The sequence below is a fragment of the Acanthochromis polyacanthus genome, chromosome 15, assembly GCF_021347895.1.
Source record: "Acanthochromis polyacanthus isolate Apoly-LR-REF ecotype Palm Island chromosome 15, KAUST_Apoly_ChrSc, whole genome shotgun sequence".
Classification (NCBI taxonomy): domain Eukaryota; kingdom Metazoa; phylum Chordata; class Actinopteri; family Pomacentridae; genus Acanthochromis; species Acanthochromis polyacanthus.
Window position 1 is genome coordinate 38,991,819 of NC_067127.1, and position 24,610 is coordinate 39,016,428.

Sequence of the window (24,610 nt, forward strand, 5' to 3'; positions counted from 1 at the left end):
AAAGGGGCCGAATAATATTGCACGCCCCACTTTTCAGTTTTTTATTTGTTAAAAAAAGTATAAAATATCCAATAAATTTCGTTCCACTTCACGATTGTGTCCCAATTGCTGTTGATTCTTTTTTTAAAACTTTACTTTTTTTTATTTTAGACAGAGAAAATAAAAAATAAAAAAAATTGGGCATTCACAATGTAAAGGAAACATAAATAACAAAACAATTCACAGGTACACATTCACATCTTGTCAATGTCTTTATCGGAAGGTTGTATATAATTGTCCCATTTTTCCCAATATTTTCCCGCCTTTTGTTGTTGTAGGCGGAGGCTGAAGGTCATAAACTCCATTGTTCTTATGTCTTTGACAGTTTGAATCAGAAGGGCTATTGAGGGAGTGTCTCTTTTGAGGCAACATTTTGTGATTGCTTTTTTTGCAGCAACAAGAATTATCCTGAATAAGTATGCATCCCTTTGACTGATTTCCTCAGGGGGTATACAAAGAAACAACACAGAAAAAGAAATTTCCAATCGAATACCAATCACAGAATACATTCGATTTATCACCTTCTTCCAAAAGTCAGTTATACCTGGGCATGACCAAAATATATGGACCTGATCCGCCTGGGCAGATCCGCACTCTCTCCAGCAGGGAGAATGGATGGCCAGAAGTTTAGATTTTCGTACAGGAGTGATAAAAAAAACGGGTCAGGCTTTTCCAACAAAAGTCTCTCCAGGTAAGTGAGTTAGTGATACGGCTCTGAGATTTCCATCCCTCCAACCAATGCTCTTCTGGTATATCAACTTTCAGGTCTTTCTCCCATTGTTTTTTCACATGGAAGTACATTTTATTATCAAGCAAGTTTAAAACCTTATATATTTTACCAACAATTTTTTTGTTACTAGATCCTTTATAGACATCCAGAAAAATCTGAACAAGGTTAGAGGGGGTTTTAGTCAGGGCTCCTTGTATTTCCTTAACAAAATAATATCTGAGTTGGAGGTACCTGAAGAAATCATGTTTTTCAAGTCCAAATTTAAGCGAGAGATTTTGAAAGCTGTCCATCTGACCTTTTGATATTATACTACCAAATGTTGTTATACCCAAGTGTGACCATTGTTTAAATTTGGCATCATGTACTGCTGGTTGAAAGTGCGGATCACGCACAGGCCAGCTCAGTATTCTGACCTGCCCATGGAGGCCAAACATCTTGATAACTTGTAGCCATATTCGGATAGAAGTGCTCAAACAGAAATTCCCAGATTGCAGAATTGATTTGGCGCAATTTACACACCCGAGTACTGACTGTAAGGGCATTTCAGTTAGGGAAAGTTCCAAACCTTTCCATTTAGCCTCATAAGACTCATCACACCATAGGATAAGTGGTCTTAACTGGGAAGCAATATAATAGTGTCTAAGACAAGGTAAAGCCATGCCCCCCCTGTCCCTCGGCAACTGAAGGATACTGAATGTAATTCGTGGTTTCTTTGATTTCCACACAAACCTAGATATGGATTTGTCCCAATCTCTGAATTGTTTCAAAGGTATCTCAACAGGTAGCGCATTGAATAGATACAACAGTTTAGGTAAAATAACCATTTTAATTGACCTAATCCTGTCACCAATGTCCAGGGGAAGCAGAGCCCACCCATCCATATCCTTATTTATTTTCCTTGTGATATTTTCATAGTTAATAGCAAAAAGAGAAGAAAGGTCCTTTGGTATGAACACCCCCAGATATTGGATATGGGACAGATTCCAGTTAAAATCATATTTCGTTACCATTTCTGGGGGGGGGGACAAAATTGAATAAAAGTGCCTGGGTCTTATTGGTGTTGAGAGAGTATCCAGAAAGAGATCCAAATATTTCAAGGGCATTCATAAGCAAAGGTACGCTAGAGCCTGGGTTTAGGAGGGTAACCAATACATCATCGGCATACAAACCAATTTTATACTCAGTACCATGTATAGTTATACCTTTAATATTGTTTTCCTGTCTGATCATTTGAGCCAAGGGCTCAATAAACAAATTAAACAAAAATGGGCTAAGGGGACAACCCTGCCGACAACCTCTTTGAAGTTTTATTGGGCTAGACAAGCTACCATTTATTTTAATCATTGCAGTTGGAGATATGTACAATGCCCCAATACACTGTATGAACTGTTCTGAGAAACCAAAACGACCCATTGTTTGGTACAGAAACTGCCAACTAACCGAGTCGAAGGCTTTCTCTGCATCTAAACTGAGAAGGACGGCACTGGATTTTGTTTTGGAGATATGGTCAACAATATGAATGGTTCGACGTATATTGTCATGTGTTTGACGATCTTTAATAAAACCGGTTTGGTCTTCATCTATGAGAAATGACATGGCCTCTTCCATTCTCCTAGCCAGAATGGAAGCAAAAAGTTTATAGTCAACGTTAAGAACGCTAATGGGTCTATAAGATTTACAGTCTAATTTGTTTTTGCCTTCTTTGTGGATTACCGAAATAAATGCCTACTTCCATGAGGGTGGGGGAGTTCCACCCCTCATGATATTGTTAAAACACTCTTTCAGCAGAGGGAGAAGTGGTTCTCTCATCACCTTGTACCACTCTGCTGGATATCCATCCGTCCCAGGAGATTTGCTTGTTTTTAGGGCCGAGATTGTTTTATTAATTTCCATGTCTGAAATTTCAGCAGTAAGAATGTCATTATGATTCTTATCAAGGGATGGAAGATCTAATGAATTCAAAAATTGATCAATTTTGTCATTGTTGGCTTCCCCTTTTTGTGTGTAGAGTAACTTATAATATTTTTCGAATGAATTATGGATGTTGTTTAATTTGGTTCTCAACTTATTTGTAATTGGATCCCTGATTTTTTAAATTGCTCTCTCTTCTTGTTGTTTACGGAGTCTCCATGCTAATACTTTTGCGGCCTTTGGCCCGGCCTCATAATACCTCTGCTTCATGTACCTTATATTTTTCTCTGTGTTTTCGCCGTAAATTTGATGGGTCGCATTTGGGTAATCAGTAAAGGATCTTTCTTTTGGCTATGTAATTTTTCTAGAGTTTTGAGCCTATTTTCCAAATTGTTGAGACGTTCAGATTTTGTTTTTTTTTGGAATGCAGCTTGAGCTATAAGCTTGCCCCAAAGATACGCCTTAGCTGTGTCCCATAAAATGGATGCATTGACTTCCCCATTGTCATTTGTGGATAGAAAATCCTTGTATTCATCTATTATAGTTTTTTTTTATTTGCCTCATTGTTTAACATACCAATGTTCAATCTCCAGTTTGTTTTCTTTGTGCCTTCGTCCAAATGTAATTTTAAAAAGAGACCTGCATGGTCAGAGAGATCCCTTTGTTCAATTTTACAGTATTTCACTCTGTAAAGCTCACTTTTAAACATTAAATAGTAATCAATTCTCGAGTGGATATTATGGCGAGCTGAGTAAAAAGTGTAGTCTTTCTCTCGGCCATGCAGTTCTCGCCATACATCTGTCAGACCCAAAAGCCCGATGGTCTTATTTACCCAAACTTCAGTGGGGTTCTTTTTCCTTTTGTCACGATCTGAGCTGGTTGGACCCGAGCAGAAAGCCACACTACCAAGGCTGGCTGAATGAAAGTGATTTATTGTTTGGGGGGTGAATAATGGCACGGTGGGGGGAAATCCAGGGCGCAGGAGCGGCTGGTGTAGTGGAGGCTTTTGGCCAGAAACGGGGGGGTCCAGGCAGAGACAGAAGGGGTCCAGGCAGGAACGGGGGTCCAGGCAGGGAAAACCGGTGATGACTTGTCGGGGAGAGCCGGAGGGGAAGGAGGATGGCGGGCATCCCGGACAGCTGACCTGAGGACGAGGAGCAGGAGAAAACAACGTTAGAAAAGGCAAAACTCAACAGATTAAACAGGAGGCTCGAGAGCGAACTGACTGTGTAGTCGTTGTTCAACAATCTGGCAGGGAGTGGAAGGATGAGCCGGTTCTTATTGCAGAGGTGTGTAATCAGGTCGACGTCTGTCAGCTGTCCGGGAGCCGTAGAGGTGGTTGATTGCCTGAGTGGAGTCAGCTGAGAAGCTAGACTCCACTCAGGCACCGAACTGCAGGGGGAGATACAGGGCAGAGGAGTGGATGGGAGACAGCAAGACAGACAGGGCAGAGGAACAGGAGAGGGGGAGAGATGGGGAAAAAGGTATTTGGGATGCCAGATGGGAAAGACAGGGGATGAGAAAGGAGCTCTGACACCTTTTTTGATTGGTTGTGTCTAAAATAGGATTCATCAGTAAGTTAAAGTCCCCTGCGCATATCATAGTGCCACACCTCTCTAAAGCTAATAAGTCAGAAACCTTTTTAAAAAGGAGATTGGACTTCCCGGAGGGGCATATATATTGAATAAAGTTATTTGTTTACCCTCTATTTTACCCTTGACAAGCGTAAATCTACCTTCTTTATCTTGGATTTCAGAAATTAATTCAAAGTTAACTTTATTTGAAATTAATATGGCCACACCTCTCTTATTACCTGATTTATGTGACGAATAGAAGGTATTACGAAAACCAAACTTTTTGAGCTTCTCATGTTCAGTATGTGACAAATGGGTTTCTTGCCAAAAAGCGATATGAACTTTCTCCCTTCTCAGTTTTGCTATCATCTTACTTCGTTTTATGGGACTATTTAAACCATTTGCATTTAATGACAAAAAATTATCTTTGGTACCTGTTATGTGTACTATTTTGCCCTTTAACATAAAAAGAAAATGAAACTCAAGATGTTTGTGTCCATAACAATAAGAACCAACAAATGTCTCAGAACTGAGCATTACTTCCAACAGAGAGGAAAAACTCACTCCTCTATAAAAAAGAGGGGGTGTGGCCACCAGGTGTGGCCCCTCAGCAGCTTACTCTAAGTAAGACAGAAACTGGGTAAATATCCCAGAAAATGGGTGGCTGATGGAAAACGCTCTGCAATAGCCTTGTTTACTAAATCCTTAACGTCACGGGACACTTAGTAATAACAGATCAATATTATGGTAGGGTATTTTCTGATTGATTGTGTTTCATAGCCCTTATTAAGCAACAGTTCTATACTTACGTATCCAGCAAGGACATAGGAAAGAGAAAAAATAAACAGAAACTTTCCCGTCGAGAAAAAAACAAAACAAAACAGCACTTCAATCTTCCATTTCGGTGTCCTCTCAGTCGACTCTTCTAAACTCCTGCAGACGCTCTCTGGTGGTCTCCTGGTATTCGTTGCGGGACCGGCGGGTCCCTCCTGCCACACGCCACGGTAGGAGCTGAGATAGGATCTCCACGTTGTGTTCAGCCGGCCTTTTCGTTCGTATTGGTCCTACCGGGAAGCCTCGTTTCTCCATCTCTGCAGCAGCTTCATGAGCGTCGTTGCAGGTGACGGTCCCGTTGTGGAAGTGTATTTGCATCTTAGTCAACGGTGTTTGGAAGCGGATGTGGTTCTCTTTCAGCACTTTCTTAATCGGGGTGTATTCTTTTCTTTTCTGCAGTGTGTCTGCTGCATAATCGTGGTCAAAGAAAATACGCTTGTTCTGCACATGCACCTGTTTTTTCCATGCTGCTTTGAGAACATTTTCTTTTGTAGTGAACTTCAGAAAGCGGACCACAATGGAGCGTGGTGATGCCTCCTTGGGCAGTCGGGGTCCCAGTGCTCGGTGCGCCCGCTCGATTCCAAGGTCTGCTCCCCGTTGGAAATTCAGACTGTCGCCGAGCTCAGTTATTATTAAGTTCTCAACGAACGATGTAACGGAGGAGCCCTCGGGGATCCCGCTCTCTGGTACCCCGTGTAGCCGGATGTTGTTGCGGCGCGACCGGCTTTCCTGGTCCGACAACTTGTTCTGTAGTATACGCTGGTTATTCATAAGGTCTAGCAGAACGTCCTTCACGGCCAGGTCCCATTTTTCTCTCCCGGTCTCATTTTTCTCGATCTCCTCTAGGCGCTGCGCAACCTCCTCAATCCGACCGGCGGCAGTTTGTATTTTCTAGTTGATAGAAGTGCTTAATTCGTCCATTTGGGCCTTCATGTCGTCTTTGATTATCTACCGAAAGTCGGGAAGATCCTTCTTCATTTGTGATTTTAGTTCATCCAGCCCCTTAGTCATAACGTCGCTTACCACAGAGCGGATTGTGCTACTTATGGCTACTAAGTTAGCTTCTTCGGGGTCGTTGCTATCGTCCGAGCTAGCTAGGCTAGCATGGCTGGCTTCTTTGTTAAAACTCATATCAGTTTTCTTGTCCTTCGTCCCGGACCTCAGTAATCTATCCCCGTTCATCTTCGATGTATTTTCAGTGCGCGTTTTAGTGGAAAGCCCTCGAGTTTGGGGGGTTTAAAAGGCTAATTTCAGAGCAACGTTTCTAAGCGTCCATCTTGTTTGCTGCACCGGAAGCTCCCCCAATTGTTGTTGATTCTTGACAAAAAATTAAAATTTTATATCTTTATGTTTGAAGCCTGAAAGGTTGAAAAGTTCAAGGGCGGCGAATACTTTCACAAGGCTCTGCAAAAGTTTTATTCGTGAGTGATTTCACATTAATCAGGGCCAAGCGGATTAAGTAGCTGTCAGACTGCTGAGAGACACAACTGACTGAATGAAGATGATCCTGTAAGTAGCCCCGACTGAACATCCTCAAGCTTGTTTTATGCTTCCAGATGAAATACATCATTTTAGCAGCCAGCCCCCTCACACGGCCCTTCTCAAGCAGAAAATTTCCACTAGAATCTGATAAGGGTCATAAAGTTTCAACTATGAGAAAAACCACACCTCTGGAGAATAGGATTGGCTTTCTGACCTTCTGATCTCTCAATATCTAACCCACAGAACTTTCTACACAGGAATTAACTGAACAGCTTAAATCAGACCATTAAAGAAATGCACCATCACTAGAGTGACGATCTGGACTCAGTCTCTGATACCAGGCTGATCAGGACCAGGATGGAAGAACAACACATCAAATCTGAAGTGTTTGTGGAGAAGAACAAACAAGACACCAACACCTCCTTCTGTCTGTCACAGACCACAGCCATAAAGGCAGAGAGACTTTTTGCTCTTAGCATATATTGTCCGTATGTCTTCTTTTTCTTGTTATTGAATGCATATTGTCGTGGTTTCTCTTATACATCGAGGATGTGCAGATGTTAAAGAACACGTCCGGTGACACTGCTGCTTTTTATGATATATTTTATTACATAAAAAAGACAGCATCTAATCAGGCACCATGGTTTGCCTGTGGAGAGTTTCAGCCAATAGGAATCTCCCGTAGGACAAAGGAACAATGGTTACTTTTACAGGTGTAGTGGTAAAATGGTAAATGGTCTGTATTTATATAGCGCTTTACTATAGATAGAGCTCTTTATTGTCCCGAAGGACATTTGTTTTCACAAGCTGTCATGTCACACATCATAACATACATACAAGGACAAAATTCACAATATGACACACAAAAAATAGAATTCAAGTTCAGCGCGGTGGCTTATTGAGGATGACGATAGCTGATGGAACAAAACTTCTGTTGTAACGGACATAATGCCATCTTAGTGCTCGAAATCTGCGTCCAGAGGGGAGGAGCTGGAACATGTGATGAAGAGGGTGTTCAGTGTCCGAAATTATTGATCTGGCGAGACGGGTTATTGCCTTATTATTAAGTTCAGATATGTTAGGTGTAGGTTGATGTATAATTTTAGATGCAATACATGTAATACATGTACTATACCTGCAAGGTACCCAAAGCTCTTTACATGATACGTCACATTCACCCATTCACACCCACATTCACACACTGATGGCGGAAGCTGCCATGCAAGGCGCTATCCAGTGACGTAGGAGGTCAACACATCTGGTTCCTGTTAGAAGTCAAAGTACAGGATACCTCTTCCAATCAAGGCCCTAGGCTCTGTGGGTCTCAAAGACCCCCAGCCTGGACATTCGAGCTCCTAGGCTCTGTTCCATACCGTATAAGGAAGCAGGGAATGTCTTCAACAACCCCCAGGCTCCCAAAGAGGCCCAACCATCAACCTCCTGGACGTTAGGGACCCCATCCAAACAAAGCATTGAGTTTCCTCAGACAGGAAACACGTTCCATTCTACTAGACCGCATATGTTTCACTCAGGTTCCAAATATGATAAGCAACTCCTATTCTAAGATCAGATCAGACACTACAATATGCTTGTATTTTTAGCTATGTTAGAAATTAACTTTCATAAAGCCTAAAGGCTGCAATGTCTGAGTTGATTCTTATGGTTGCACCTTTTATTATTATTTCAGATCTGTGATCATCATAAATATTGAGAAATTGGATTTGTAAATTTAAGAAATTAGTTTTAAAGGTATTTGGCCTCTGACCTCTCCTGGACAGTGAAACTCAGCACCATCCCTGGGGAGGAACACATCCATGCTTGGTTAGATGCTGAATTGAATTTGGCTCCAAAACTTTCTATATAGAGGAAATTCACTGGAATGCAGCAGACAAGCTGGCTTGAAGAAAAGCTAGGCTTTTAGGAAAATTCAACTTGTAAGAAAGGGCTTGTAGAACACAAGCTCTTAGAAAAATGAAATTGGGCTGAAGAATAACTTAAATACAACAGCTAAAATGTTTTCTTGGTAACTATGAGCTGTGACTTCATGTTTTTACTTCAGCACACTTTGTCACTGCAAATCTGCCAAAGTTCCTCCTGGTCTCTGCGTTCCTGAACCAACTTATCCATCAGATCATCACAACTCCACATCCTGCACCAGCCTCTCCCTCTCACTACTGCAAAGGCTACGCAAGAATCACTTTCATTCTTCAAAATGGGAAATTACAAATTACAGTTGGTTTTCAATTTTCAAAGTAATCCTAAACTCATCATGTTTTCTACCAATTGCTTCCTGTGACAATCACAGTTCACTCGTTTATCAGCATTTATTCATTCATTCACTGACTGTTGTTGTCATGTCGTTGTTGTTTATTGTTTGGTTGTAGTATTAGTTCATAAATGTTTGTATATAATTGTCATTGGTTCAACCGTGTGTTTGTTTTGGGAACTGGAGGTCAATGAAATCAGAGCTTTCGACTTTTCATTAAAGTTCCTTTGAAACTTATTCTAAATTGACAATTTCCTCAGGCAAGCTGAGGATGGTGCCCCTGAATTAATGAGTGCAATTTTAATCATAAAGTGTAGTTTCTAGTATTAGGTGTGTTGCAGTCGACACTTTTGCTGCACAATTATTTATTTTTGGTTCCGCCATGAGGCTAATGTCTGCAACAATTTTGCAAAATATATTTTTTGGCGCTCCCATGCAAGACAGTTTCTATACATTTTTGCTACAGATCTTTCTGATCACATTGATCACTGTTAGATTCTCTGATATCAGAGTCATTTTAGGAACCCTCAACTGAAAGTGAAATGAAAGAAATTCACTAAAAACATTTAAAAAATCTGGACTGAATCAAATGCCTGCTGATGTGTCTGTGCTTCTTGTCCAAACTGAGAGTTTCCTCCAGTTCAGGTGGATTTTAACAAGCAGAACTGTCTGTTCCTTCATTATTGTGACCACAGCAAACATCACATCTCACTGCAGGATCCATCAGACCCCCACATGAAGTCCTTCACTCGTTCTCTTTCCTGCATTTACAAACTTCAGCACTGAATATTCTGTTTCCTGACTCATTGTGTTCCATCTCTGATAACAAATCCAAACGTCTACAGTTGATCTGTGACACGTCAAACTCTTCATTTATGTTGCAAACTGTCATACAAAGTGTTGGAAATACTTTCAGATCCCAGTTTATCAAGGAGAACCCCAACACAGTTTCCTTCTTCTGGACCTGGTTCTCTGCTGCACCAACAGACCTTTAGTTACTGAGATCTAAGAACTAAAGAAGGTTTAAGGGTTGTAGATGTTTTCTTACTTTGTGTCTGAGGGTTCTGGTTCTTTCATGAAGTTTAGAGGTTCATCTCTGGACCAGTCACTCTTCATGGACAGACGGCTGGAGGATGGAAACTCCTCCTCCTCCTCACAACCACTCATCTTGAGGACTTCAGTCAGTCTGAGAGGAAAACCAGCAACACTGACTGAGAGCTCAGGAAATAATAAGAGTCAAAGGAACACACAAGTTCATGTTTGTCTTCATTCAGGTTCTTTGTCCACAGAAGTGAACTCTGGAAAAAGTCCTCAGAGAGAAAACTGACTCTCACCTGCCTCCACAACCAGGTTTCTTCCTCTGACTGAGTCTGAACTAAGACAGCTGGAGTGTTTCCTCCCTGTTCTCAAAGTTAATAATAACTATTTATATAGTACTTTCAAATCAAAGTGCTTCACAGAGCAAGCAACAAAAAAAACAACAATAAAATGATAACGGATAAAAACGATGGCTAAGAAATATACTCACACGCAAAAGAAATGCAAGTTTCTTTCACCCGATGAAAAATTAAATTTGGTTTCCCAAAACAAAAATGCATTTGGTACTTTGTGGTGCATGGTGTGTTCTTAACATTTTCTGTTGCGTTTTGTAAGGTTGGTGTGAAAACGGAAAACAAATCGTCGCAATACACCAATGCATTGATGATGTGGACGATTCACACTTTGCACGTGCAATTGAATATGCACGATTTATCGACACCTTCAGTGGGTATAAATTTCATTCAAGATCATAGGCATTTCACTTGCTGTTTAACTATGCCACGCTTAAACCAAACTGAGAGGAACCGAGCCATCGGACGTCTGCAAGCTGGAGAGTCTGTCCGAGACATTGCCCGTCACTTTAATGTCAACATCACCACCATTTACCGTCTCCAGCGTCGATACAACACCACACAGAGCACCGATGACCTTATCCGAAGCGGACAGACTCTCCAGCTTGCAGACGTCCGATGGCCTGGTTCCTCTCAGTTTGGTTTAAGCACCACAAAGTACCAAATGCATTTTTGTTTTGGGAAACCAAATTTAATTTTTCATCAGGTAAAAGAAACTTGCGTTTCTTTTGCGTGTGAGTATAAAAACAATGGCTCAAAAAAAGCAATAGCTAAGAAAAAACAATGACTAAGAACTGATAAGAACAATATCTAAGAACCCCACAGTTAGGATTATACAGCAGAGAACAAGACACCACATCCACCTCATTTCTGTGTTATTCAGTCCTCACAACACAGTAGAAACACCTCAACATTCACACATCGTCCTTCAGGGTGAAGATGGTCCCAATGGGCTGAAGACAGAAGATGTCTAAGGAGGGTTCAAGTTTAAACCACGGACCCCCCCAACTATTGACCAATCAGAGAGAAGCACATTTTCATACAAAACTCTGTGTAATGTTAAGTTAGGCATCCTTTATGGGGAAGTCAGCGACAGCAACTCTCTGGTGTTTTAGTCACAGAGAACTGAGGTTTTACAACCAGAAGGTCCATGAACATGTTTTTAATTCTCCACTGCATATTAAATATTCTTAAAGGGTAATAAAGGCTCAGGATTTCTCATTATAGCAAATAAACAAACATGCTTACACATTAAACTCTTTATTTGTGTTGGAAAACGGTCACACAAATCACTCAGTCTGAGAGTTAAACCAGCAGCTCTGAGTGACACAACAAGAATCAGAACAAAGTCTGTTCCAGAGTCAGTTCAAACGTTCAGATCAGAACCAGAACAACAGTCCACCTGGTAAATGAAAAGATCCACAGACAGACAGCTGACTGAGAGACTCTGACAGGAGAAGAAGAAGAATATTGGACCAACACTCACCTTGTTGTCCTCCTCTGTCCTCTGTAGAATGGAGTCTGAACTCACAGAATCTTTCACTGTTTCCTCCCTGAACTGTACCTGGATCACCTGAGCAGAGCTGCTCCTCCCTCTAATAAACACAGCAGATAAGAACTGATCTTCACCTGGACTTTATCTTCCTGTTAGTAACTCATTAAACACTCTGAACACCAGAGTTTCACTGACACATGCATCAAAGCGTCCATCACCTGGACTCCCTGTATCTCCAACCACATCCTCAGAGCTCCATCAGGAACATTCACAGAGATCAACACAGCTGCTGCTGGAGACTAAATGTCCTGAAGGTTTCTGCTGCAGGACACTGATCTCTGGAGTTTACAGGAACAGGTCCTCTGCTGACCAACACAGAGTGAAGATCAACTGAGAAAAGCTGCAGATGAGCTGCTGATTATGTGGCAGGAAAGTCTGGATTTACAACTCTACAGCTGAATCAGAAAGTGGATCAATAATCTGTCACATGGATCTGAATCAACATTCACACAGAGACAGACGACTGTTGGCTGATGGAAGATCTTTGGAGAAAACCTGAATCCTGCTGGAACCAAACACGAGCTGGACAGAAGAACGATGAAGAGAAAACAGCCCAAACTGTCCTGATGAGGAAAATAAGACAGCAGGAGGCGTTCAGAGGGTTTAATTTAAATCTGGATGTAAACAGCTTCTACATCTAACATGTGCTGTTAGGTCAGGGTGCTGCTGGTCTGCAATGTTGGTTTTTATCTTTCCACTGTTTCCACCAAAAGCCTAAAGACTGAGTCCGTTTCTCAGCGCTGAGTCCAAACTCCCAAGAACTTATCCCTTGTTATTGAGCAGTTAATGACGTCACCGCATCGGTTCATCTGCTCCGCTTTTCTTTTCCGTGAAAAACAACCAAATGGAACCAAATAAAATAACACAGCCCTGCATGTTCACGTTTAATATAAAACACTTCATGTATATTCATCTATAGAGGTTTGTCAGATGGTTCTAAATGTTTATTTCATGTTTTAGAGGTGTTTATTTATTGACAGCTGTAGTTTGTGATGAACTGAACCGTCTTATTCTCAGTTCTATCAGTGGATCCACCATAGGCGTCAGTTTAGGGGGGGGCGGTGGGGATGTGTCCCCCCCACTTTTTGTCAGGGGTCATTTTGTCTCCAACACATTCAAATTCTTCACAAGTAAGCCGTTGTAAACCAAGTTATTTTCAGTAGTATAGAAAATTCCGACGCTCCTGAACGCACCATCCGCACTCGGCCGAGAGTTGCACAGACACGCGGCAGACCTTCGTGAGGTTAAAAAAAAAAAAAAAAAAAAATGCGCAGATGCTAAATTTGCGCCTGTGCCAAATGGAAGCTCCGACCAGAGGCATGCAGGGGCAAAATTTCAGCCCGGGAGAATTAGTTCTATAGCGGCCCACAGACCACTTTACCCACATGTGTTGATAGCTCAACAGGGTGAGCCTCCGCCTTTGGTGCGGTTGTTGTGAGTTTGAGTCCAGTTCGTGGCATTTTGCCGCCATTCTTCGACATTTTCTCAAAGTGCTGTGGTCTCCATCCCCCCACTTTTAAAAACAAACTGATGCCCTTGGGATCCACTAAAACTTTTCAGAAACTGATCACTGAAAAATATTTGACCTTCAGGAGGACACGTCAGAATGCAGCACTGTTTTATAGGAGCATGTGTTTTATCTGAATGTAGCTCCTAAACAGGATGGATGCTTCACAGTTTTATTAACATGACCATAGCGGATACAGCTTGGCTTTCTTTGGAATGCCAAGGAAGAGGTCAAACCAGGTAACAAACTCTTTTTGTTGTGGACCTACACTCCACATGAAACTGCCATCTTGGACACTACACAAAACGGGGAACCCTCTCGTTCTCCAGAATAAACTCTATTACAGCAGGAGACCATTGATTCACCCCCACCATCTACAGTCCTCTGGAGCAAATGGTGCTGCATTCATTTCTTTACAGCATGAGTCTGAATTTCAGACCTCCTGTGGAGGGATGAAGCTCCATACAGGCCATGAACACTTTGGAGGACCACAAGTTAGAAGACAGCTCATGGAGCTATGAATTCTTCTACTCCCTTGTCTGTTCACTCAACCCCCTCTCTGCAAGTAGGGCAACTGATCAGACAAACCACAAAACTGTTGCTGCATTCCATGAAAAGGATCTGGAGTAAGACTCACATGTTTACACTGAAAAATGCATGGACTCAGTAACTGTTTTCTGATATCTGTTTTATGTTTTTGTGCACACCAACGTCACCATAAGGAGTTCCTTTATCACCTATCCAAAATTCACATCTGTGGGGGCAAAGTTAAGGTTTTACTGAAACATTCACATTTCTTGCATGGACCCACAGTGCCACCGAGCCACATCCATAGCCAGGCAATGTCCAGATGAAATAAATGTGAAGTTGGTAACATTTACAACTGTACACATTAAATGTACCACATATCCAAACAATAACATATATTCTTAATATCTAAAGCACCTTTCAGTTTCTATGTCCAGTGTAGCCTTCTTTATTAGACTGCACAACCTTGATTTTTCATTCCATGTTGATGGGTCATGGTGAGAGATGGACAGATTGTATTTGTGCGGATAATACATGTTTTAATTCGATTTAACCAGTGCACTTTTTCCTCCTTCTGAGAACAAAGAGAGAGGAGTTAGATTTCACCAAATCTGTGGTAAAATTCTCTCCACGTCCTGGCCTCTATCCAAAGACCCACTCAGGCGATAAAATGCAAAACCCCCTTTGTTTGCACTTTCCTCTTCCTTTATGTCTCTTACTCTTACGTCTTCACTTCTACGTATCGCTCTTTAACTTTTTTGTCTCCTGATTTTTTTCTTCGTTTCAGCGCTCTTTTCTTTGTCTCATTTTTGGCACTCTTTTATAATTTTTCAACATATTTAGACATTGCTCACCTTCGTTACAAGCCTGAGCTTATATGTTTTAATCCACTTTCTGACGAGCCAATAAGAAACAATGGAAATCATTTCTTCCTTTTTCTAAATTCCACCCACCTCTGCTCTCAGTTCTCACAATCCTTTTGCATTGCCTGGCTAACGCCATCAGAAAATACAGCGAGATCCACCGTTAAACAAGTTATTTTCCACCAACCCTGAAGACCGTGCAGACAGAGCGCTGAACACCGGCTGCCTACCGACCCATCACCTGTGACATCTTTAGAGGTCTGCTGGCAGACCTCCAATGGCAGAACTCGTTGCCTAGCGACCATGTGATGCTTCAGGACCGACAGCCTTTATCCGTAGTGAGGAAGTTTCCGGCCTCCCACCATGTTCCAGCCAACGAAGACTCCGATCTGATCAGCACTACACAAAAGCAGACAAACCCAACCCCTCCTATCTGCTCCTGATTGTGTTGATGCTGTAATAACTGGACGATTGTTTACAGTTTTTCTCAATTGCTAAAACACTAAACTCTATTGTCTGAACCAAATTCTCAGTTGCCTGAACCCACTTATTGAACCAGTCACTCTTTTGGTTAAACCATCAGCCCTTTCACCTGTTTAGACACATCTTGTCAACACATTGTCATTGTGATGCACCTGTGTTGCATAATGGTGAGCACTGGTGGCAAAAGTCAAACACAGTTAAAGCTCAGGCGTCACTGGTTGAACACAACAACTCAAAATTGATCACACTTGTGTCTAATGATGTGAGGGTACATATAAGCCAGAGCACTGGTTTGTGAGGCACTACAATGGACAGAAATCTAAGAAGAGGAGCATGGATACGGCTTGCCAGGGTTTTTTTTTTCCTGTTGCCTGGCCAGAGAAAATTCTGCTTCACAAGTGCTGGTAAAATTACAGAAAGTGTACATGACTGACTTTTCCCTCTGTTTTGTGTGTGTTTGTTCCAGAGAGTTTTTCAGTTGGATTTTGATGATACACATAAAAACACCTGGGAAATGTTAGTTTTATAGAGGACTGTTGATTTGGGAATGTTCAATATGAACCCTCAAGTTATTGTGGTTTTTCTGCTCCATATTCTCCCTTTCTGAATCCTATAGAAGAATTCTTCTCTAATGGAGGTGGAAGGTTTATGAGCAGCAGGAAAATCTTTTTCCATCACTGGTCTTGACATGTGCTGATGTTTCTGTTGATGCATGTTAGGGCTGGATCAGACACACTAGGTCCTTCTTTCCAGAGAAAATGTGTCCTGTGATGTAGATGAAGTCCTGTGGTCTGACCCAGTACGGAGAAATGATGCTGTGGCAGAGTAATGCACTTCTTTTCTTTGGACTTCATTTGTACATTTTTCTGCTTTATTTTTACATACAAGTGCTACATGTAAATGCACAGGATTTCTGTTTGTTTGCAAATTCTTTTTTCTATGTACAAGTGTTACAAATGCCCAGGTATTTAGTTTTGCACATGCATTTAGCCTAAATAAACATTTATTTCTACCGCTTCATGTCCTGAGCGTTGTGTTTTCCTTTTTTCTATGCAGTGTTCAGTGACTGCTCAGAGTATTTAATTTAGATTGACTTGAGGCATGATCTGACAGCAAAGTTCAGTTTTTAGCACAGATTGAACTGTTTTGGGGTGAAAGTCTGGTTTTGCAAGAAAGAGTCAGAGGTTTTGTGAATGCAGCTTGAAAATTGGGTTTTGTGTTCACAGTTTAGGGAAAAGGAGAGCAGCTTTCCAGGAATGTGTCTTAGCAATCGAGAAAAACTGTAAAAAAAAAAAACTGTAAACACAAGCTGTCAGCTCAGCTGTAGAGGAAACCATCATGGAGCACTTCATTTCAGGTTGGAGATTCAAATTGCTCTTCATACTTTTGGACACCAGGTGGCACCAAAGAGGACTGTGTTGAAAAGGTGGACGGGTTTCCCAGAGTGCTTTTCGGTGTAGTTTTTACAGTTCTGTTGAGTTTGAACTTGTTTTCAAGTGTATATTTGCTTTCTTTGTGGCCACATTTGGATTATTTAGTGAATCAGTTTGATCTGAATTGTTTTTCAATCTATTCTTTTAAAAATTAAACCTTCATTTATATTCAAACAATCATTTTACAGCCTTTCACATGCTTAGTGTTGCAGAACTATTGAACTTTTGTCCCAGGGTCTAAATTTATTGCAATTTACAGTGAACTGTGGATGTAACCAATCAGAAAGAAGTCCATCAGCCTCAGTATTTCCTCAGTGTTCATGTTCAGCAGAGCTTTAATGGAATCAAAGTCAAACAGATGTACATCATGAGAACATCAGAAAGGAACTGGAAGTGCTGCTGATGTTTCCATCAGGACAGACACACTGAGACGTCCTCCTGATGATGGAACTGATTGGACACATAGTGAATAGTTATGAAGCAGTAAATTGTGGAATTCCCGTTTACAGCAAAAGGTTTTCCTTTCATGCAGCTCTCAGATACAGTAATTCATCAAAGTACCGAGATGGAGCTTCAGTTAATGCTGGAGCTACAAAAACCAGAGCTGCACTGGAAAAAAGAATGTTTTAGCTGTAAATATTAATGTAATTTGTTATTTATTCTTGTTAAATCACAGATAATATCTAGTAACATCACAATAAAAATGTCAGACATATAGATTTTCATATTAACCCTTAAAAAAGGCCGAGATTGTAAATAATGTTCACATCAAAAATCATTGTCTTTACAAATTAGAAGCTGATTGATTAAAAAAAATTACAACCTGTATAAAATGGCAGCAATGATGTCAGGAAAAATATGTTAATATTAACAGTGTAATCCTGTAATATTCAAAAACTGTAAAAACACAAGAAAAAAGCAGAAAAGAAGAGAAGAAGAGAAAGCTGCTCAGAGTCTGGTCTATTATGATCCTGACTAACAGTCATGTCCAGACAAACACAACTCATCAACGTACAAATGACGTTTTACTGCAACAGATGGAAAATAAAATAGAAATGTGTAGTTACCAATCATTACCACCAGAGGGCGCTGTTACATTTCAGATTTTGTACACATGACAAAACTGCAGCGTCTGTAAATAAGCTGCTTGGAATGAATGACAGAGATGAACAAATAAGTCCACAGTAAATGACACATGATGAATATGTAAAGAAAGAAAAACACTAAAAGAATGAACTGAGCTGTAAAAGAGCAGTTTATGGACTGTTATTGGTGTTCATCCCTCGGATATTTGACTGAGAAAAAACAAGGTGGAATAAAGTCCAATGTGCTTCATTAAACTCTGTCTGGGCTCCAAGGCTTCAGCTGACATGCTTCCAGGACACTTTGTTCTCATCAGCTCAATGTGCTGCAGGTAGAGAAGCTCAACAACTTTGACTGCAGCTGGAAATAGAAAGTCCACTGAAATAGAATCCTGCACCGACACAAACATTCTGAAACTTCCTGCACACTCTGCAACCTGACATCAACCTCCAACAGATCATGTCAACATTAACTGCACTTCTCCATCATTCAGTGTGGAGCTGCAACACTAAACTATACAGTGAGAACAACACACTTTACACTGGTTCCCAGTCCACCTCCCAGTAACACGGTCCATCAGAGTCTCTGCACACCAGCTGCTGCTTCAACATCTGGATCATCAGGACTCATGTCACCACCTCAGCACCTGATCCCATCTGCAGAGAGAAGAATAAAGACCAGAGGAGCTGAATGAGTTTGATGAGCAGCTCATCAGGACTTCAGACGTGTTCAGAGCAGCAGCTTCATGTTAACGTGTTGGAGTGAACACACTGAGCTCCAAGCTCACACACCTGCACACACTGTCAGCATCAGGTGTGTTTCTCTGCACATTTCACTGCAGTCCACAGTGGAAACAAACTGCTGACAGTCATCAAGCTTCATATCATGATATGAGCCTACAGGCCACTGTAGTGTCTACGTCATCACGCACTTACGTAAACAGAACTGTGTCTGTTGTTGACTCGCCTGTAACGTACCGAAATGCTGCCCAGTAAAAAGCACTGTTAAGAAGTTAAGATGTCTCTTCCTTCATGTATTGATCGCTGTACACGACATGGTGTCAGAAGTGGCCGACAGGATGCCTGCATAACGGAGCAATGGCAAAGTTTGGATCGCCAGAGCAGTTTGATTTTTCGAAACCGGCCGAATGGACAATATGGCGCCGCCGCTTCGACCGCTACAGAATAGCCTCGAAGCTTAATAAAGACAGCGGCGAGGTTCAAGTAAACACACTTCTCTACGCCATGGGAAGAGAGGCAGAAGCCATATATGATTCGTTCGTGTTTAGTGACAGCGAAGATTCAGAAGCAGACGAGGACGAAGAAGGTACGGAGAGAACGCGTTCAAAGTTGGACTATAGTAAAGTCATTCAAAAGTTCAGCGACCACTTTGTGCCGAAGCGCAACGTTATTCATGACCGCGCATGCTTTTACAAGCGAGTACAGACGCCCAGTGAATCTGTGGAGGCGTTTGTGAGGAGTTTGTACAAACTAGCCCAATACTGTGAGTTTGGAGCCATGAAAGACGAACAAATCAGAGACAGAATTGTGATAGGCATATCAGACAGCGATGTGTCTCAGAAACTACAGCTTGAAACTAACCTCACACTCGAGAAAGCTATTCAAATAGCAAGACAAAGCGAACAGATAAAGCAACAGAACACCACTATGCGCGCAGACTGCACACTAGATGCAATGAAACAAGGCAGGAGAAGGTCCTATGATAAGAAATGGACTGCGCACAGCCAGCGAGGGAGAGCTGAGGACTGCGAGCCGAGTTCTACAAGCTGCACCCGCTGTAAAAGACAACACGGAAAAACTCAGCCCTGCCCAGCAAGAAACAAAAAGTGCAGGAAATGCAACAAAATCGGACATTTTGAGGTAGCTTGTTTTTCAAAGACTCTCAAGGAAGTAACTGCTGTTCCCTGTGAGCTGGACACTGATGATCAGTTTTTCATTGGAGCAGTGAACAAAGACACTGTTATTGAGCAACAAGGTACGGATGAGGGATGGTTGGTGAACTTACCTGTGAATGGCAACATGGTAGAGTTCAAAATAGATACAGGAGCCGACATTACAGTCATGACACAGGGTGAAGTTAAGAAGCTACAACACTGCCCCCGTCTGGTCGCTCAGCATAAGTCACCGCACGTCACAAGCCCAGGAGGAAAGGTACAGTGCACAGGCAAATTCCTGGCCACAAGCTACTACAAAGGACAAAAGTACAAGTTTTGGATAACTGTTATTACTGGCCCTTATGCACATAACCTGCTTGGTGGGAGTGTAGCCAAGAGAATGGGTCTAGTAAAACGAGTTGATGGCATAAACACAGAACTGTTGGAGGATGTTTTCGGGGACATTGGCCTTCTCAAATGTGATCCGGTAAAGATTGAACTTAAAGCCAATGCAGAGCCCTACTCCTTAACCACACCACGAAGAGTGCCTTTTCCCCTTTTGCCAAAAGTTGAGGCTGAAATAAAACGTATGTTAACACTGGGGATAATCGAAGAGGTCACAGAGCCCACTGATTGGTGTGCCCCTATGGTACCGGTTGAAAAGATAAACAGAGAAAGAGTTCGGGTGTGTGTTGACCTCAAGTGTCTAAATAATGCAGTCAGACGTGAAAGGTACATGCTGCCGACACTGGAGGACATAGCCCCAAAACTAGCGGGAGCAAAAGTGTTCTCCACATTGGATGCATCCTGTGGATTCTGGCAGATCCCTTTGGAAGAAAGCAGCAGAAAACTAACTACTTTCATCACACCTATGGGGCGATTCTGCTTCAAGCGTTTACCTTTTGGGATTACGTCCGCCCCTGAAATTTTCCAAAGACAAATGTCTGAGCTGCTGAGGGGTCACGACGGTGTAGTAGTCGTGATGGACGATGTACTGGTATATGGCACAACAAAAGAAGAACACGATAAGCGTCTGAGCAGAGTTTTGAGAACTATCAAAGAAAGCGGACTAAAACTCAACAAGCAGAAGTGTCATTTTGCACCATCAGAAATACAGTACTTTGGACACATTATCAGCGCTGAGAGAATGAAACCAGACCCCGACAAAGTCAAGGCCATAACCGAAATGCCAAGCCCAACAAACGTGGAAGAGCTCAGGCTGGTCTTAGGCCTCATCTACTACGTGGGACGGTTTCTCCCAGATCTCTCAACCAAGCTCCATCCAATCACAGACCTGCTCAGGAAGGAGAGCAAGTGGACTTGGAACTACGCACAAGAGCAAGCGTTCAAAGAAGTGAAGGAGATGCTTGTATCAGCACCAGCGCTTATGTATTACGATCCAAAAAGAGAGACTATCATTAGTGCGGATGCCAGCAGCTATGGTTTGGGAGCCACTCTGCTACAGGTACACACGTGGACAAAATTGTTGGTACCCCGCAGTTAAAGAAGGAAAAACCCACAATTCTCACTGAAATCACTTGAAACTCACAAAAGTAACAATAAATAAAAATTTATTGAAAATTAAATAATCAAAAACAGCCATTACTTTTGAATTGTTGATTAACATAATTATTAAAAAAACAAACTAATGAAACAGGCCTGGACAAAAATGATGGTACCTCTATAAAAGATTGAAAACTATTTGACCAGAGTGACATGATTAACTCAGGTGTGTCATTTAATTGACATCACAGGTGTTTCCAAACTCATAATCAGTCAGTCTGCCTATTTAAAGGGAGACAAGTAGTCACCCTGCTGTTTGGTGAAAAGGTGTGTACCACACTGAACATGGACAACAGAAAGCGAAGGAGAGAATTGTCCCAGGACATCCGAAAAAAAATGATAGACAAACATCTTAAAGGTAAAGGCTATAAGACCATCTCTAAACAGCTTGAAGTTCCTGTGACAACAGTGGCTCATATTATTCAGAAGTTCAAGACCCACGGGACAGTAGCCAACCTCCCTGGACGTGGCCGCAAGAGGAAAATTGATGACAAATTGAAGAGACGGATCGTTCGAATTGTATCCAAAGAGCCCAGAGCAACCTCCAAAGAAATTAAAGGTGAACTCCAAGGCCAAGGTACATCAGTGTCAGATCGCACCATTCGTCGTTGTTTGAGCCAAAGTGGACTTCATGGGAGACGACCAAGGAGGACACCACTGCTGAAAAAAACTCATAAAAAAGCCAGACTGGAATTTGCAAAAATGCATGTTGACAAGCCACAAAGCTTCTGGGAGAATGTCCTTTGGACAGATGAGACCAAACTGGAGCTTTTTGGTAAGGCACATCAACTCTATGTTCATAGACTCAAAAACCAAGCATACGAAGAAAAGAACACTGTCCCTACGGTGAAACATGGAGGAGGCTCAGTAATGTTTTGGGGCTGCTTTGCTGCATCTGGCACAGGGTGTCTTGAAAGTGTGCAAGGTACGATGAAATCTGAAGACTATCAAGGCATTCTGGAGAGAAATGTGCTGCCTAGTGTCAGAAAGCTTGGTCTCAGTCGCAGGTCATGGGTCTTCCAACAGGACAACCATCCAAAACACACAGCCAAAAACACCCAAGAATGGCTGAGAGAAAAGCGTTGGACTATTCTAAAGTGGCCTTCTATGAGCCCAGATCTGAATCCCATTGAACATATGTGGAAGGAGCTGAAACATGGCATTTGGAGAAGACACCCATCAAACCTGAGACAACTGGAGCTGTTTGCTCATGAGGAGTGGGCCAAAATACCTGTTGACAGCTGCAGAACGCTCATTGACAAATACAGAAATCGTTTAATTGCAGTGATTGCCTCAAAAGGTTGTGCAACAAAATATTAAGTTATGGGTACCATCATTTTTGTCCAGCCCTATTTCATTAGTTTGTTTTTTTAAATAATTATGTTAATCAACAATTCAAAAGTGATGGCTGATTTTGATTATTTAATTTTCAATAAATTTTTATTTATTGTTACTTTTGTGAGTTTCAAGTGATTTCAGTGAGAATTGTGGGTTTTTCCTTCTTTAACTGAGGGGTACCAACAATTTTGTTCACGTGTGTACACGAGGGCAAGTTAAAGCCAGTAGCTTTCTGTTCCCGCACTATTACAGACTCTGAGAAAAGATACTCACAAATTGAGAAAGAGTGTTTGGCAGGAGTATGGGCCTGTGAGAGATTTGCACGGTATGTACAGGGCATGGACAGTTTCCGATTACAAACAGATCACAAACCACTGGTCCCTTTGATAAACACGTACGATTTAGACAGAGCTCCTCCCAGGTGCCAAAGACTTCTAATGCGGCTTTTGAGATTTCAGGTGATTGCAGAGCACGTTCCGGGGAAGCAACTAACTGTGGCGGACGCTCTCTCCAGAAACCCGCTGAGCAACACAAGCGACAGCAGCACTGATGACGAGGTACAAGTTTACTTGCAGTCTGTAGTAACGAACGCACCAGTGTCATCTCAAAAACTTAGAGAAATTAAAGCAGCCACACAACAGGACGAAGAGTTGGCAAAAGTCATCAGCCTAATACAAAAAGGCTGGCCCCCCAAACAGTCACTGCATCCTTCTCTTCATGGCTATTATTCAGCACACTCACAGCTTTCAGAGGCAGACGGACTAGTATTGTATCAGGACAGACTGGTCATTCCTGCAGCTCTCAGGCAAGATGTTCTAAAACGCATCCATGAGGGACACCAAGGACTAACGAAGTGTCGCACCCGAGCAAGGATGTCAGTGTGGTGGCCACGCATCAGCATGGATATTACTCAGCTTGTTTCTACATGCAGATTCTGTATCGAAAATAAACCTTCACTAAGACATGAGGCTCTTCTCACTACTCCCCTACCAGAAGGACCCTGGCAGCGCATTGTGGCCGACCTATGCGAGTTTGAGAAACAAAACTATCTGATTGTGACTGACTACTATTCCAGAGGCATTGAGATTGGTCACCTGTCAAGCATTTCAAGTAGACAGGTCATCAGCAGACTAAAAAGTTTGTTTGTGAGATGGGGAATACCTCTGGAGTTAGTTACCGATAACGGCATGCAATTCACTTCAGACGAGTTCAAGCAGTTTTGTGCGGAGTATGGATTCTCACACGTAACTTCCAGCCCGCACTTTCCACAAGCAAACGGGGCTGCAGAGCGTGCCATCCAAACAGCAAAACATATCCTGAAACAACCAGACCCTCATCTAGCACTAATGTGTTACAGAGCTACTCCAAATACTGCAACTGGTGAGAGCCCAGCAAAGATAATGACAGGGAGACGCATTAGAACCACACTGCCAATGCCAGACAACAAAATGCAGTTTGAGCCTGCGAATAAACAAAGCATTCTGCTAAAGGACACTCAAACCAAATCATCTTACAAGTTTTTCCATGACCGCCATCACTCCGCTCGACCACTTCCCGAGTTACTTCCAGGACAGGACGTCAGAGTAAAGTTGGACGGAGAAAAAGTGTGGAAAACTTCTGCCAAAGTTCTCAGCAAATGTGATGAACCGCGCTCATATTTGGTGAAGATGGACAATGGGACGGTATCACGCAGGAACAGGAGACATCTCCAACTCGTTCACGCACTTACGTAAACAGAACTGTGTCTGTTGTTGACTCGCCTGTAACGTACCGAAAATGCTGCCCAGTAAAAAGCACTGTTAAGAAGTTAAGACGTCTCTTCCTTCATGTATTGATCGCTGTACACGACACTTCATTACTGCACAAACTCTTCACTCATGGATTTACTGCTGCTCCATTTAAACCAACAGTCTCTGAGTGTCCATCAACATCTCATCTGCTCTAGAAAAACTCAGAGTCTGGCAGCAAAGGGACAATAAATATGTTCAGATGCTTCTGGAAGCTTCAAAACCTGGAAAAATGCAAATAGTCCAACAGGAAATATCTAAAATAGAGAGATTTTTAGCAGATTGAAGTCCAGATAAACAGTCATTTATGGTCAAACACTGGAAAAGAACACACTGATATTTGTAAAAG

The 24,610-nt window shown here is 42.0% G+C and overlaps 1 protein-coding gene and 1 long non-coding RNA gene across 7 annotated transcripts in view; one reads left to right on the top strand and one right to left on the bottom strand.

Moving 5' to 3' along the window:
- LOC127537557 (uncharacterized) overlaps positions 1–24,610 on the top strand; it is a 101,639-nt gene that overhangs the window by 30,252 nt on the left and 46,777 nt on the right. Inside the window, exon 2 of the long non-coding RNA XR_007947287.1 lies at positions 17,907–18,010. This is a non-coding gene — a long non-coding RNA (uncharacterized LOC127537557). The remainder of the gene's footprint in view (positions 1–17,906; positions 18,011–24,610) is intronic.
- Positions 1–24,610, bottom strand: part of LOC127537549 (NACHT, LRR and PYD domains-containing protein 12-like) — a 127,713-nt gene that overhangs the window by 29,225 nt on the left and 73,878 nt on the right. For 3 of the 6 annotated variants that reach the window (XM_051960137.1, XM_051960136.1, XM_051960133.1), the window contains one exon: positions 17,541–18,335. The exons of the other annotated variants lie outside the window; for them this stretch is intronic. In XM_051960137.1, coding sequence (XP_051816097.1) covers positions 18,311–18,335 — 25 coding nt within the window. In that variant the 3' untranslated portion in view covers positions 17,541–18,310. Of the gene's footprint in view, positions 1–17,540; positions 18,336–24,610 lie in introns of those variants that run through there. 6 annotated transcript variants of the gene reach the window in all.